This window comes from Trifolium pratense, linkage group LG5 (assembly GCF_020283565.1).
Source record: "Trifolium pratense cultivar HEN17-A07 linkage group LG5, ARS_RC_1.1, whole genome shotgun sequence".
Lineage (NCBI taxonomy): Eukaryota > Viridiplantae > Streptophyta > Magnoliopsida > Fabales > Fabaceae > Trifolium > Trifolium pratense.
In genome coordinates, this window is record NC_060063.1 from 55,047,925 (window position 1) to 55,060,324 (window position 12,400).

The 12,400-nt window shown below is 30.8% G+C and overlaps 2 protein-coding genes across 3 annotated transcripts; both read left to right on the forward strand.

Moving 5' to 3' along the window:
* Window positions 1–930: 930 nt before the first annotated feature.
* On the forward strand, window positions 931–5,889 carry LOC123883288 (protein SCAI-like). Of its 2 annotated transcripts, none has more exons than XM_045932034.1 (9): window positions 931–1,210; window positions 1,301–1,895; window positions 2,530–2,751; window positions 3,355–3,421; window positions 3,541–3,609; window positions 3,802–3,893; window positions 4,159–4,338; window positions 4,600–4,736; window positions 5,333–5,889. In XM_045932034.1, the coding sequence occupies exons 1-9, from the start codon at window positions 1,068–1,070 to the stop codon at window positions 5,556–5,558; spliced, it is 1,731 nt and encodes a 576-aa protein (XP_045787990.1). In that variant the 5' UTR covers window positions 931–1,067; the 3' UTR covers window positions 5,559–5,889. The 2 variants fall into 2 exon arrangements, with proteins under 2 accessions (XP_045787990.1, XP_045787992.1); XM_045932036.1 differs by having other exon boundaries at window positions 944–1,210; window positions 3,547–3,609.
* Window positions 5,890–9,445: 3,556 nt separating this feature from the next.
* Window positions 9,446–10,940, forward strand: LOC123886923 (NAC domain-containing protein 2-like). The gene is made up of 3 exons (XM_045936194.1): window positions 9,446–9,650; window positions 9,869–10,236; window positions 10,365–10,940. The coding sequence occupies exons 1-3, from the start codon at window positions 9,446–9,448 to the stop codon at window positions 10,938–10,940; spliced, it is 1,149 nt and encodes a 382-aa protein (XP_045792150.1).
* Window positions 10,941–12,400: the final 1,460 nt, after the last annotated feature.

Consider the following 12,400-nt stretch of genomic DNA (forward strand, 5'->3'; position numbering starts at 1 on the left):
CAAACCTTATTTGAAAATTATATACAGGTCTTTACTTTATCTCTCATTTGCAGTAGAAAACTTTTTTCATTATTTGTAGGAAAATTCTACATTTTTCCATGTTTATTTAATATTCATACATTATTATCTTCTTGCTAATAATAAGGAGTAGCTCAATAGACAATCAGACAATGGAGATATTGTTAGACTACATATTTTTGTGGTTATTTGAATTTTAACTTTTAATCTAAGATATTTTAATACTTTGTCTTTATAGAAAAAAATTGTACTATGAATGAAATTTGTTTCAATGGTATATAAATATTTGTAAACATAAATGATTAATTCAACATGAAAAAGATAAATAATTTATTTTAAACTTTAAATTAAATGGTGACGTGTTCCAACAAATATTTTTTTCATAAACACTAATCAGGTCCGGATCGTGAACCAAATATAATTCGTGACTATTTGCTTAAGGTGTTCAAGTCTTTGTGGAAATTAGTCTTTGCAGTTGTCTGCAAAGATTCTTTTGGTTTATCCACAATAAAAATGCTCATAGGTTCAATACTCAACTCTTGCTGATAAAAGAATTTGAAGAAAAAAAGTGTTTAGATGATATGGTGCGAGTATCTTCTAGTTTAATCAAGGTCCTGAGTTCGATCAATAATATTAACATGCAACAACGTTAAAATTCGAAAGATTTTGCTGCCCATTAAAATCTCACAAATTTCGAAAGACTAGTTTCTGCAATTCTGCAGTTACTTGCAAATCATCATACTAATATATGAAAAAAAATATTTGATTGCGGGGAGGAAATTCAGCACGTGTCTCCATTTTTTTAAAAAAAATTAAATTTTTTGAAGAAAAAAAAAATTAAATGACGACAACGGAACGGATAAAAAAATGACTCTTTTGCTTAAAAAATAAAAAGAAATGAGTCTGTAAAAAAAAATGACAACATTTTTGCCAAAATAAAATTATCTCGATGACGCCCGTGGCAAAAACGACGTCGTAGAGAACGACACTCTCAGAGCTCGCAAGGTCGAAGGTTGAAGAAGAAGAAGAAGAAGAAGAAGAAGACGAAAATGTCGCAGCTGCAACCACAGCAGCAACAACAACAACAGCTAAACAGCAACATTCCAGTAAGCGAAATTTTCTGGACTCTCGTCGACAAAGCCGACAAAAAATTCTCCAAAATCAGAGACATACCTTATTACCAACGCTCCAGGTACACCAACACAAAACCCTAATTCCCAATTCATTAAATCAATTCACCACTAACAAAACCCTAATTGCATTTCACATTTCATATTTACAGACACGATACACATTTCTCTAAGGTTTTCAAAGTCTACACACAATTATGGAAATTCCAACAAGAAAATCGTCAAAAACTAATCGAAGCAGGTTTAAAAAGATGGGAAATTGGCGAAATCGCTTCGCGAATCGGTCAACTCTATTTTGGACAATACATGAGAACTTCTGATTTTAATTACTTATCAGAATCATACATTTTCTATGAAGCTATTTTCACTCGTGATTATTTTAAAGATGGTTTGTTTCAAGATGTTAATATTGCTAATAAACAATTGAGGTTTTTAGCGAGGTTTTTGACGGTTTGTTTGCTTTTGAATCGGAGGGAAGTGTTGCCGCAATTGGTTAATCAGCTTAAGGTTTTGGTTGATGAGTGTAAGAGAGTGTTTGTGGATAGTGATTTTAGAGAATGGAAGGTTGTTGTTTTGGAAATTGGAAGGTTTTTGAAAGCTGATACTAGTTTTATGAATGTTAGACCAGTGAGGTATAGTTTGGTTTTGGATTCTCATCCTGATACTTTGCCACATGTTCCTGTTGCTATTGCGAAGCGGAATTTGAAATTGCGAGATGCTGTGTTGAGTAGCTTCCATCATAACGAGGTAGACGATTTGATACATTACATTATTGCAACACAATATTCTATTTGAAAATGATAAATGGGGTGTGTTTTACTAGAGCTTACTTGAGATTTTCTTATGATATAGGATCCGTTTAGATTGACTTATTTTTGAGTTTATGAAAAATAGCTTATGCAAATAAAAAAGTTATTCTGTTAATTCATAAGTTCTCACCAACAAAAAGTGTATCTTTATAAGCTGTTTTTTTCGTTAACTACATAAGTTATGAATAATGGATAAAAGCTTATTTATTTGCATAAGCTGGTTTACACAAGTTCAAAAATAAGTCAATTGAAATGGACCCATAATCACTATTGTAAGTATTTGGAAGAGCTTATGAAAATAGCTTTTGACATGTTTCATGTTTGTAAGTTGTTTTCAGCCTTCCCCTGATTGGTATGTAAAAATAGCTTATACAGAGTTTATGCAGTATTTCCTCTTTGATTGTAGAAAGTAGTTTATACATATAAGCATTTATACAATAAAGACTCGAGTTTAATTAAATTGTTAACCCAAATACTCCAAAATCAGTAAGTTAGGTTTTTTACTGTCTGTAAAGTGTTATAAACTTTCATTATTGTTGTTTTTAATTGTGAGTGTGATGATTGCTGAACAGGTTAAGTTTTCAGAGCTCACCATTGACACTTTTAGGATGCTTCAATGTTTGGAGTGGGAACCAAGTGGCTCATTTTACCAGTCTGGTGGTTCAAAACATAGTCAGAATGGGGCAACTGGGAGTGGCCGTATCAGTTACTTACAAGATATTGCTGATCCGACGTTACCGGCAAACCCACGGAAAGCTATATTATACCGTCCTTCACTGACACATTTCGTAGCTGTAAGTATGAAAAAATACTTGTTATTCTTTATTTACTTTTACATCGACCCGTAACCTTGTAGTCCTGGGATCAAATCAGGTTTCTGTTTCTTTTGTAAATTGAGGTTCAACGATTTGATGTAAAAGAGATAGGAGAGAATATTTCATTGACGAGACTCTAAATAAGTTTGATACGTCCTCAAATGCATAATACTGAATTTATATCCTATTATACTAGTAATTTAGGCCAAGTACAAAGTGTACAAGCATTACTCGATACAATCGTAATGATGTTAATAATCTTAATGAGTGTGATGTTTAGAACCAGGGTTTTAGCCTGACAGTCTGGTTATAAACTACTAATACTTTTCTTTCTTTATGTCTTGAAAGAAATGAGCAATGGCTTGAAGGTTAAGCTCTCACATGTAAAGAACTTGACAACCTCTAACATGTAATATAGGCACTTGTGTAGCCTTAATTACTTTTTTTTACATCCTAACCATTCTGGAAGAGACTATGTTTACTTCATAATATCAATGTGACCATTTATTCCATCATTGTTTCCTATATTCGCAAATTATTCAAGTATAATATTATAATATTGTTTTTCATTTTAATGGCTAGGTTCTTGCAACAATTTGTGAGGAGCTTCCTCCGGATGGTATTCTCCTTGTATATTTATCAGCTTCAGGTTAGATATCCTCTATTAACTAGGTCTACAAGCATGTAAATGTGTAGGTTATATCATACTTCTATGTCAATAAAATTCCTTTACTGAAAGGTGACCTCTGCTTTCTACATCGTATGCAGGAGCAGGATCTTGTGGTGCCGGGCATAATGAATCTGGTGGTATAAACTTTGGTTCCCGTGGAGATAGAGGTACATTTTATAGGATTTTCTAACGCACTTCCATTCTTGTGCTGCTTGCTACCTCGTTAGCTCATATTATGTTGACACTCTGTGTTGGGACTTTAGACTCTTGTTGACACTCTTAATGTTGATATTATGAGTTCTGATAATATACATGGTTTTATTGGAAAATCAGAATACTTTAACTGAATTCCTTTTCAGGATCAAACTGCATATATCCATCTGACTTTCTACCGTTTACCAGAAGACCACTTCTTTTAGTTATTGATAATGAAAACAGCAAAGCTTTTAAGGCAAGCCTTACCACTTCAGTCATTTTTCTCTTGATTTTGTTTTATAAAATAAATAATTGAATTAATCACTGGTATCTGTAAAAGTTTATGAATGTCAACTTTACCCTATAATTTGGTGGGAAGTAATGAGCCTGCAATGTCATACTTAACAAGCAACAATTTTATAGTTGCAATTAATTATTTCAAATATGTTGAACAATTTTGATATTATTTTCCATTTTCATAACTTACAACACACTTAACAAGCAATTGATATAATGTGCAGGTCATAACAGAGGCAGAAAAAGGAGAGTCGGTGGCAATGCTCCTTTCTCCAAATCGATTGCCTCCTTTTGTGTCTGATTGCTCACATTCTTCAAATGGGAGCCTATTCACCATGTTTCTTACAGCTCCATTGCAAGCTTTCTGTCTGCTGCTAGGATTTTCAGGCACTGATATTGATTTGGTATGCTTTATTTTTCCTTCATGCTAACCGAGTTCCTTGTTGTCAAATTTTATATTGGGCCTAACTCATCCTTACAAAACCGGCTTGTGGCTGCAATGAAGGCAACCCAAATGCCGCAATTAGGCAGATGGGGGCGGACCGCAATGAAGGCGGAATATCCAACACTTGTTTTTCAGTTTCTGTAAATTCTTTTCATTTTCTGGAAGTGGAAAGTTTCTATACTTGGTTCTTCAGCCTTCAACAACTTAAATTTGATTTCAGGACTTGTACAATAAAGCTGAAATACTGCTCTCAGCATCATTAAATAACTGGGGATTGGCGTTGGCATCATCAGACACACTTGATCCAGCTTGGGGACAGGTTTTAGGCGATCCCTTCATAAGGAGACTTCTTTTGAGGTGAAGTTTGTTTTCATTTCTGTTTTTTCTGATGTTAATTCTTATTGTTATTTCCCTCAGTTCTCTGTTCCAAACTGCACTACCGTACAATCTGTTTCCATCCCGCTTCCATCAATGTTCATTAATTCAGTATTTTTAATTATCACAGTTTAAAGATTGTTAGGTCTCTCTCTCATTCATTGACCTAGAATTTGAGTATCCTTATTTTGTAGAATAAACTGGACTGTTAGAATTCTACATAGTATTAGTACCTACATCAGTTTATTTCCAAATGTAAACTGCTCAATTTATCAAATCGAAATAACAATGTTTTTACTTTAACAACGAATAACTGGGAATTAATTCTATGCTAATGTACACAAACTCTGCTCTTTGCCATGGAAATCTGGAAATGAGACTTGCAAATTGTCTTCACTCAGTCAACTCGAAACTCTAGGACCTAAAATTTATGATGAAAAATCTGTGTTGAATTGTTTTTACACCATGCTGCGAAATGGCATGCTAAAGTTTTTTATGTATCCTTCTCCAACAAGCATAGTTTATTGTATTCTTTGACAGACTAATCGAGCATATGCTTTGTTTCGTATCTTGTGCAGATTCATATTTTACCAGACAGTGCTGACCTTGTATGCACCGGTTTACAATAAAAGCGACTTCCTTCCAACATGTGTTCCTTCCCTTCCAACGTCTGTCCTACCCCAGAGCCACTCGTATCAAAGTGTAATTCAGCAACTAGCCAGCATTTTTGGTGCAACTAAGCACTTCATCTTTTCTGAGAATGTTTCTCCTGAAAATATACCTTCAAACGTGGATCAGGTGTGAATTATAGCATTTGAAGAAGCAGGGGATCCAATTTCCAAGATAAGCAAGAACTTCAATTCAGAGGCACATAATGTATACAGTTTATTTGTATAGCAATCAAAAACTGATTTCTATCAATATAACAGTTTGGTCTTGGTGAGTTTCTTGTAATAATTCAAGTAAAGGCTTTAGCATTTGACCCAAAAAAAGTAAAGGCATGTCAAGATGCTACAATGTTTGTGCACCTCCTCATTAATGCTTTTCAATGTATGAAATTATTTTTTGTACTAAGATAATGACACTGTATCTTGAATGGTGTTTTCCTTTAAAATGTGAAAAAAACACCACCACATATACATTTTTGGAATTTTGTTGCCAAATATTTCTGCATCATGCATAATTGTTTCATATAACAAGATGTATATTTTCTTTTCCTTCAATGGAAATGGGTATATTTTCTTTTCCTTCAATGGAAATGGCAGTATTGTCTGTTATTTAAACTAGCATGTCAACTTTTGGGTATAAACTGGATAGCGGGGGGGGGGGGGGGGTGGGGGGATTTCGTGAGTTAAAGGTTTGATGTGTGAATGATGAACATGTTATTCAAGACTCATTATAGTTTTACTCCTCGCGTATACAAATATTTTCTGCATAATTATACAAAAGTCATACTTAAAAGTCCCTTTCCTCGAAGTTGGCCTTCGAGAAAACCCGAACACATCAATGATTGATCTATTAAGCTTCTCAAACTAGTTTTATTTTGTTGAATTTTTCTACAATATATCTTTCAACTCAACATTTGTTCCTGACATTTTCATAATTTTAAGAAAGAAATGGATAATGATTCTATACTGCTAAGGTAAGTATTCCTTTTTGTGTGGAAGTAAACACCATATATCATTATGATTTAAAATTAAAAATTATGGATTAGTATTTTTGTACAATATTTAGAAGGGAAGAACTAGCTTCTTTGGTTTTGAGAACATGATGATGTGATCAGAATCCTTAATCACTTTCAGCTTAACAAATGGACCACTTCTCTGAATCATAATTCTCTGTTATTAAAATATCACTTTTGCTTATGATATAAAATTTATTTAGGTATCCTTCCATTTCTATGATTGGTAAATTGAAACATCCAAGACCATTCATTAGAGCAGAATTTTCCTCATAATACTCTTCTTTCATCAATTTAATTATTTTACCAATTTGTTGCAAATAGAGATTTCAGATTCACTATTATAACTCATTCAAGATGATCAAGAAATGATTTTGACTATATATAATAACTTAATTGAACAGTGAAAATTAGAGATTAGACAAAAATAAAAGTACTTTCATTCTCATAGCATTTGATTTAACATAACAACTTACTACAAAAACAACTTGGAATAGATTAGAGTAAACAAACAAACTAAAATAGCAGATAACAGATTATAGAGTGTAAACAAACAAACTAAAATAAACAACATGTGTATCCACTTGAAGCAACAAAGCTATGAGATGGAGTTGAAGAATGAACAATCGATCAGCCACGAGGATGAAAGCCGAACACAATGAGAGTGGCGATGGTGAGAATCCACGAGATGAAAACGATAATTGCAGCAATGGTAGAGATGATAGAGACACATAAGACACAAGCAAAAGCTGCAGGGATAATTACAAGCAGAGATGGAAGCAGTATATGAGGAGGGTCAATGGGGTCTGCCAAAAGGGTAACGAGTATATAGGCGAGGAAAAGAGAGTGTACGTAAATCAACATGAGTCTAGCTGCAAAGAGGTTTTTCTCAACAATGTTATCAGCATAACCTGATATCTCAGCATTAAGAAAACCTAAGAGTGTGTTAAATAGTATACAAATGGTGATAGTTACTTCTATAAACCTATTGGCCATTGCAGAGAAAAGAGTTTGTGATTGTGAAATGAAAGCTACTGATATTGCTGCTTATATATAGTACTACGTAGTACGTACAATTCCAATGATTGGAAGGATCTAGTAACTAGCCACCTCATCAATCATAACAAACTAATCCTAAGAATCATATGCAAAATGACAAAATAACAATAAGACAAAAAAATAGAATATACAGTATATGCTGCATAATTCATTCAAACGTAGTCCTCCTTCAAGTAAGTGGGTTTGTGAGACACCCTCTCCCTCTTGGCTAAGCCCATATACATTTATTTTTGAGACGTGACAGACATAAATACACGAGATTTACATTTATCACTCTATTGATCATGGGTTCCGTCTTACAAAATTACCAAAATATTCCCCGTCTGCTACTTAAGTAACGAATATTCTATGTAGGAGGGTGTTTTTCTCTCAAATTTCACATTTTTATAACGTCCGCTATCTGTCTGTTACTTAAGTAGAGAACTGGTAAAAATCTTGGCAGAGTGTTTTTTCCTCAAAATTTCTCATTTTTATAACGTCTGTTACTTAAGTAGTAAAAGGGTAAAAATAGAAATGCGTAGGGCGCGTGAGTAGCCACTAGGGTGACAAAAGTAAATCTCTAAAAACACCATATATATCATTAAAATTTAAAATTATGGATTAGTATTTTTGTGCAATCTTTAGAAGGGCAGAACTAAGCTTCTTTGGTTTGGAGAACATGACCATATGATATGATCATCATTCTTAATCAATATCAAATTATTCTAATAAATAATTATTCTATCTATTAGAACATTCTATTAAATTTTTAAAATAAAGTACCAACATGCACATCTGATAAAATGGTAAAATGAGAAAGGTTATTAAAATAATTAAATGAGGGAATTATGGATCAAGATAAATATTTTGAAAGATGATAGCTATACGTTTTTTAAACTTTAGCTATGTAATCACGAAAATTATTCAAAAAGATGATAGAGATAAATATTTTGAAAGTTGATATGTATTAGATTGAGAAACTTGATCAGAAAGAAAATTATCTTTTTAAAATAACACATTTGCCAAAGTTAGTTACTAGGTAGGTCTATAAATAAAATAAAATAAAAATAGAGAAAGGATAAAATATACAAAAAGAGAGTGTGGCTAGTGGACGTAAAACGCAAAAGGTGAAGAAAGTACTTCATTAATTTAAGGTATATTAATTTCAATACCAAATTATTTCTTAACTTGCATATTTTAGGTTCATGCTTCTTTCTCAGCTTAAATTATTATTATCATTATTATTACGTGTGATCAACCTTGAACACCACCCTTACAATCATAGCATTTAGCCATGCATCGTCCAAATTAAGCCACTTTAATTTGTTTTTTTAAAGGCTAAAGAGTTTTATTTTACCACCACATTATTAAAGGCTTGCAAAATAAACCTTATTGATAATATAATTCAAATATTAATGGAAAGGATAAATATGAAAAGTGTTTAATTTGTATAGATTATTAATTATGATATTTATTTATAGATAATAGATAGATTATTTATATTTTTATCCACCAAAAAAATAGATAAGTTAGTTAAAAATTATCAATTGCTACACAAGAAAATAGATATCTTAAGCAAATTCAAACTAAAATAGATATATATGGGTTAGAATATATTTTTTTTTTTTTTATGGATAAGTTATTAGTATAATTTTTTTATTAATTTTAAATTCATTAGAGATAATTAAAAACTTTTGCCAAAAGATAAAACATAATAGATAATAACTTGAAAAAGATAAATAATAAAAAACTATAATAGCTTCAAATATTCAAATCTTAAACCACCAAAAACGATTATCATGCTAAGACAATCTCATATCAAACTATAAATACAACTAAATATCCATAATTATTTTACCCTAACTCACTTTGCTCCACATAATTAGTCAATCATCTCTATTGCTCTTCATATTTTTATACACATCAATTTAATCTTAACTAATTTTCTTTATCACTTTTTAGTTTTAGCAACATGGATCCTCAACTTTTTAATGATTGTACTACAAACAATGAGGCTGAAGACCCCTGTATTATAAACTTACCACCTGGTTACAAATTCATCCCTGATGATGTTGACTTAGTTGATTATTATTTGAAGTATAAGTTAGCTGGTTTTCTCATAAATCCACCAAGAATTAAAGATGTTGATGTTTACAAATATCCTCCTCATGAACTAGGTATGTGTTATTATATATCTATATTTTTTTTTTAATCTTTCTTTCTTTTATCTATATGGATGCTCATTATAAGAAATTAATAACTTATGTTTAATTTTTTTTTTACTCTATAGGTAGTTTAGGAGATAAATTTTAAATAATGTTATACTTTTATAAATAATGTTATATATTATATTTTTATAAATAATGATTGATATTTGTTGTTATACTCTATACAGAAAAATACTATAAATTCAAAGGAGAGAAAGAAATGTACTTTTTTACTCGAAGAAGTAAGAAATATGAAGAGGGAAGTCGTCCTAATCGCGATGTTAAAAATCATGACGGTATTCATCTGGGTTTTTGGAAGGCTACCGGAAAAGAAAATCCAGTGATGAATAATAATATTGAAGTTGGATTTAAAAGAACTTTAGTCTATTATGGAGGAAAGCAAGACAAGCCTAAACAAAACAACAAGGGAAAAGAAGACAAACCTAAGCAAGAAAAGTCTAATGAGTCAATAAAAACCAATTGGAAAACTAATTGGATCATGCAAGAGTATAGAATTAAAGATCTTACAAGTTCAAGCTCAACTTCTCTTAATATGGTAAGTTAACTTTGATTTGAAAATAACTTTGATTTGATTTGACATTTTTCATATTATTGTTAATCATCACATGAGAAAATCTACTTAACTACCAAAATTTTATGCAATTTCATGTTTTTATGTTGCAGGATAATTGGGTTTTATGCAAAATTTATGAGCATCAATATGGAATGAAAAAATGTCAATTGGAAGGCCAAACCAACAAACAAGTGGCAATTTCTACTAGTGTGTATATTGCTCCTCAATGCCAACTCAATCAATGTCATCAAACTCAATGCATGCAATCTTCCTTATCACCAAATATGATTGATAATTCACAATTTCAATTCAACCAACAATATTATAAACAAATGCAAGATGTTTCATCAGAATTTCAAATGGTCTCGAATCAACCTAATCATCAATATTCAGAGTCTCAACCAGCGGAAGTTTCGGTTCCATCAAACACAATTGGTATTACACATTGTCAACCTAATCAATATCAATATGAGAATACTCAACAAATGCAAGCTTCTTCGTCATCAACAATGATGGTTACGCCGCAATATCATTTTAATCAACAACATTATTCTCAGGATCAACAAATGCAAGATTCTTTGAAAGAAGACATAGTCTACGATTCACATATGCCACACCATCAAGCTTATCAACCTTGTGAATCTCAAATGAAAGAATATTATTTTGATCCATCGCAGTTTATATAAACTTTGATAATGTTGATTCATTCGATGATTTACGATGAATAAGTTGATTTTTCACCTAATAGCCCTTTTCTTGCAAGTGAAAAAAAAAAACTATGTCCCTCTTAACTTCTCCAAAATCTGTTACATACAATTTTTTGGATTTTTCACAACTAAACCTACTGAAAGCATAGAAAAATAAGAGACATAAAATAAAAAATAAATTACAAATAAAAAATAAATTGCAAATTTTAATTTTTTTTAATATAATTGGAAATTTTAATTAAAGAGATGTAAACACAAATAATATATCATAATGTTTAAATTAAAAACAAATTAAATATTAAATAAATAATCACTATTGTTTTCTTTTTCTCATATGTTAAATATGACTCTTAGGAACCATTTGATTCCGTTTTTTTTAGGTGTATAAGCTATTTTAACCATAAAGCTAGAAGTAATAGCTTTAAAATTAAAATTAAAGTAACCCACTTGGGTTGGTGCATTGGTATTGACTTGGGACCTGGGAGTGTGCTCCTCTTGAGGTCTGAGGTTCGATTCTCTCTAGCGCCAATTTGGGTGGGCTAATTTAGCTTCTTCAAAAAAAAAAATTAAAATTAAAGTTGTTTGGTAAACCTTACATTTTTTTAAGAAAAAAAGTTAAAAGTTGTTTTTTTATTTATTATAATAAGGCTAAAAGATATAATTGATAATATATTATAATTTTTCTTAAAATATAGAAGCTATTTTTTTTTTCTTATTAGAGCTTTTAAAAATTATTGTTTGGCCTAACTTCTTACTTCTAAAGAAAAAAAAAAAGAGGAAAAAAAGTTAAGTCAAACAGTACGTTAGAGTCATACATATCAATCACCAAGTACACCACTACCAACCAACTCATGACACCACCAATATAATATGAAGTTTAAGAAAACAAATTGACCTTGCGTAAAATTATTTTTTTGGCCAAATGAAGTTTAAAAATTATACAATATACACAATTGAGTTACCCTCATTCTCATGCATTGGATATAACTAAATTTCAATCACAAAAAATGTCCACAACCAACTACTACATGCATAACACCAATATATTTTTAAAAGAATCCATTCACCATGATTATTTAGGTAATAAATGACTATTGTCATACATATCATATTATTCCTTCCATCCATGTTAAAAATAAAATAATAAATATTATGTAAATTCTAAACCTATTACATTTATGAACTCCTTACATCCTTGTTTATAAGACTCTTTCACTTTCTTTTTTATTAATATGATATACTCCCCGATCATTTTTATAAGAAACTTTTGACTTTTCAGATTTATTCGATAATTAATATATTTGATTTATATTTAGATCAAATACATTAGTTATTCCATGAATCTAAAAAATTGATTGTTTCTTATGAAAAATATCGGAGGGAGTACTTTTTTTTTTTACGCAATATAAGATATTTAACTCTTGTAAAAGATATTTAAT

What these genes read in the sequence shown, in the direction of transcription:
- LOC123883288 (XM_045932034.1), top strand. Translation starts at nt 1,068, where the DNA reads ATGTCGCAGCTGCAACCACAGCAGCAACAACAACAACAGCTAAACAGC. An exon ending in GTAGCTTCCATCATAACGAG is followed by an intron (nt 1,896 to 2,529) that starts GTAGACGATTTG and finishes ATTGCTGAACAG; the next exon opens with GTTAAGTTTTCAGAGCTCAC. An exon ending in TGTATATTTATCAGCTTCAG is followed by an intron (nt 3,422 to 3,540) that starts GTTAGATATCCT and finishes CATCGTATGCAG; the next exon opens with GAGCAGGATCTTGTGGTGCC.
- LOC123886923 (XM_045936194.1), top strand. Translation starts at nt 9,446, where the DNA reads ATGGATCCTCAACTTTTTAATGATTGTACTACAAACAATGAGGCTGAA. An exon ending in ATATCCTCCTCATGAACTAG is followed by an intron (nt 9,651 to 9,868) that starts GTATGTGTTATT and finishes TACTCTATACAG; the next exon opens with AAAAATACTATAAATTCAAA. An exon ending in GCTCAACTTCTCTTAATATG is followed by an intron (nt 10,237 to 10,364) that starts GTAAGTTAACTT and finishes TTTATGTTGCAG; the next exon opens with GATAATTGGGTTTTATGCAA.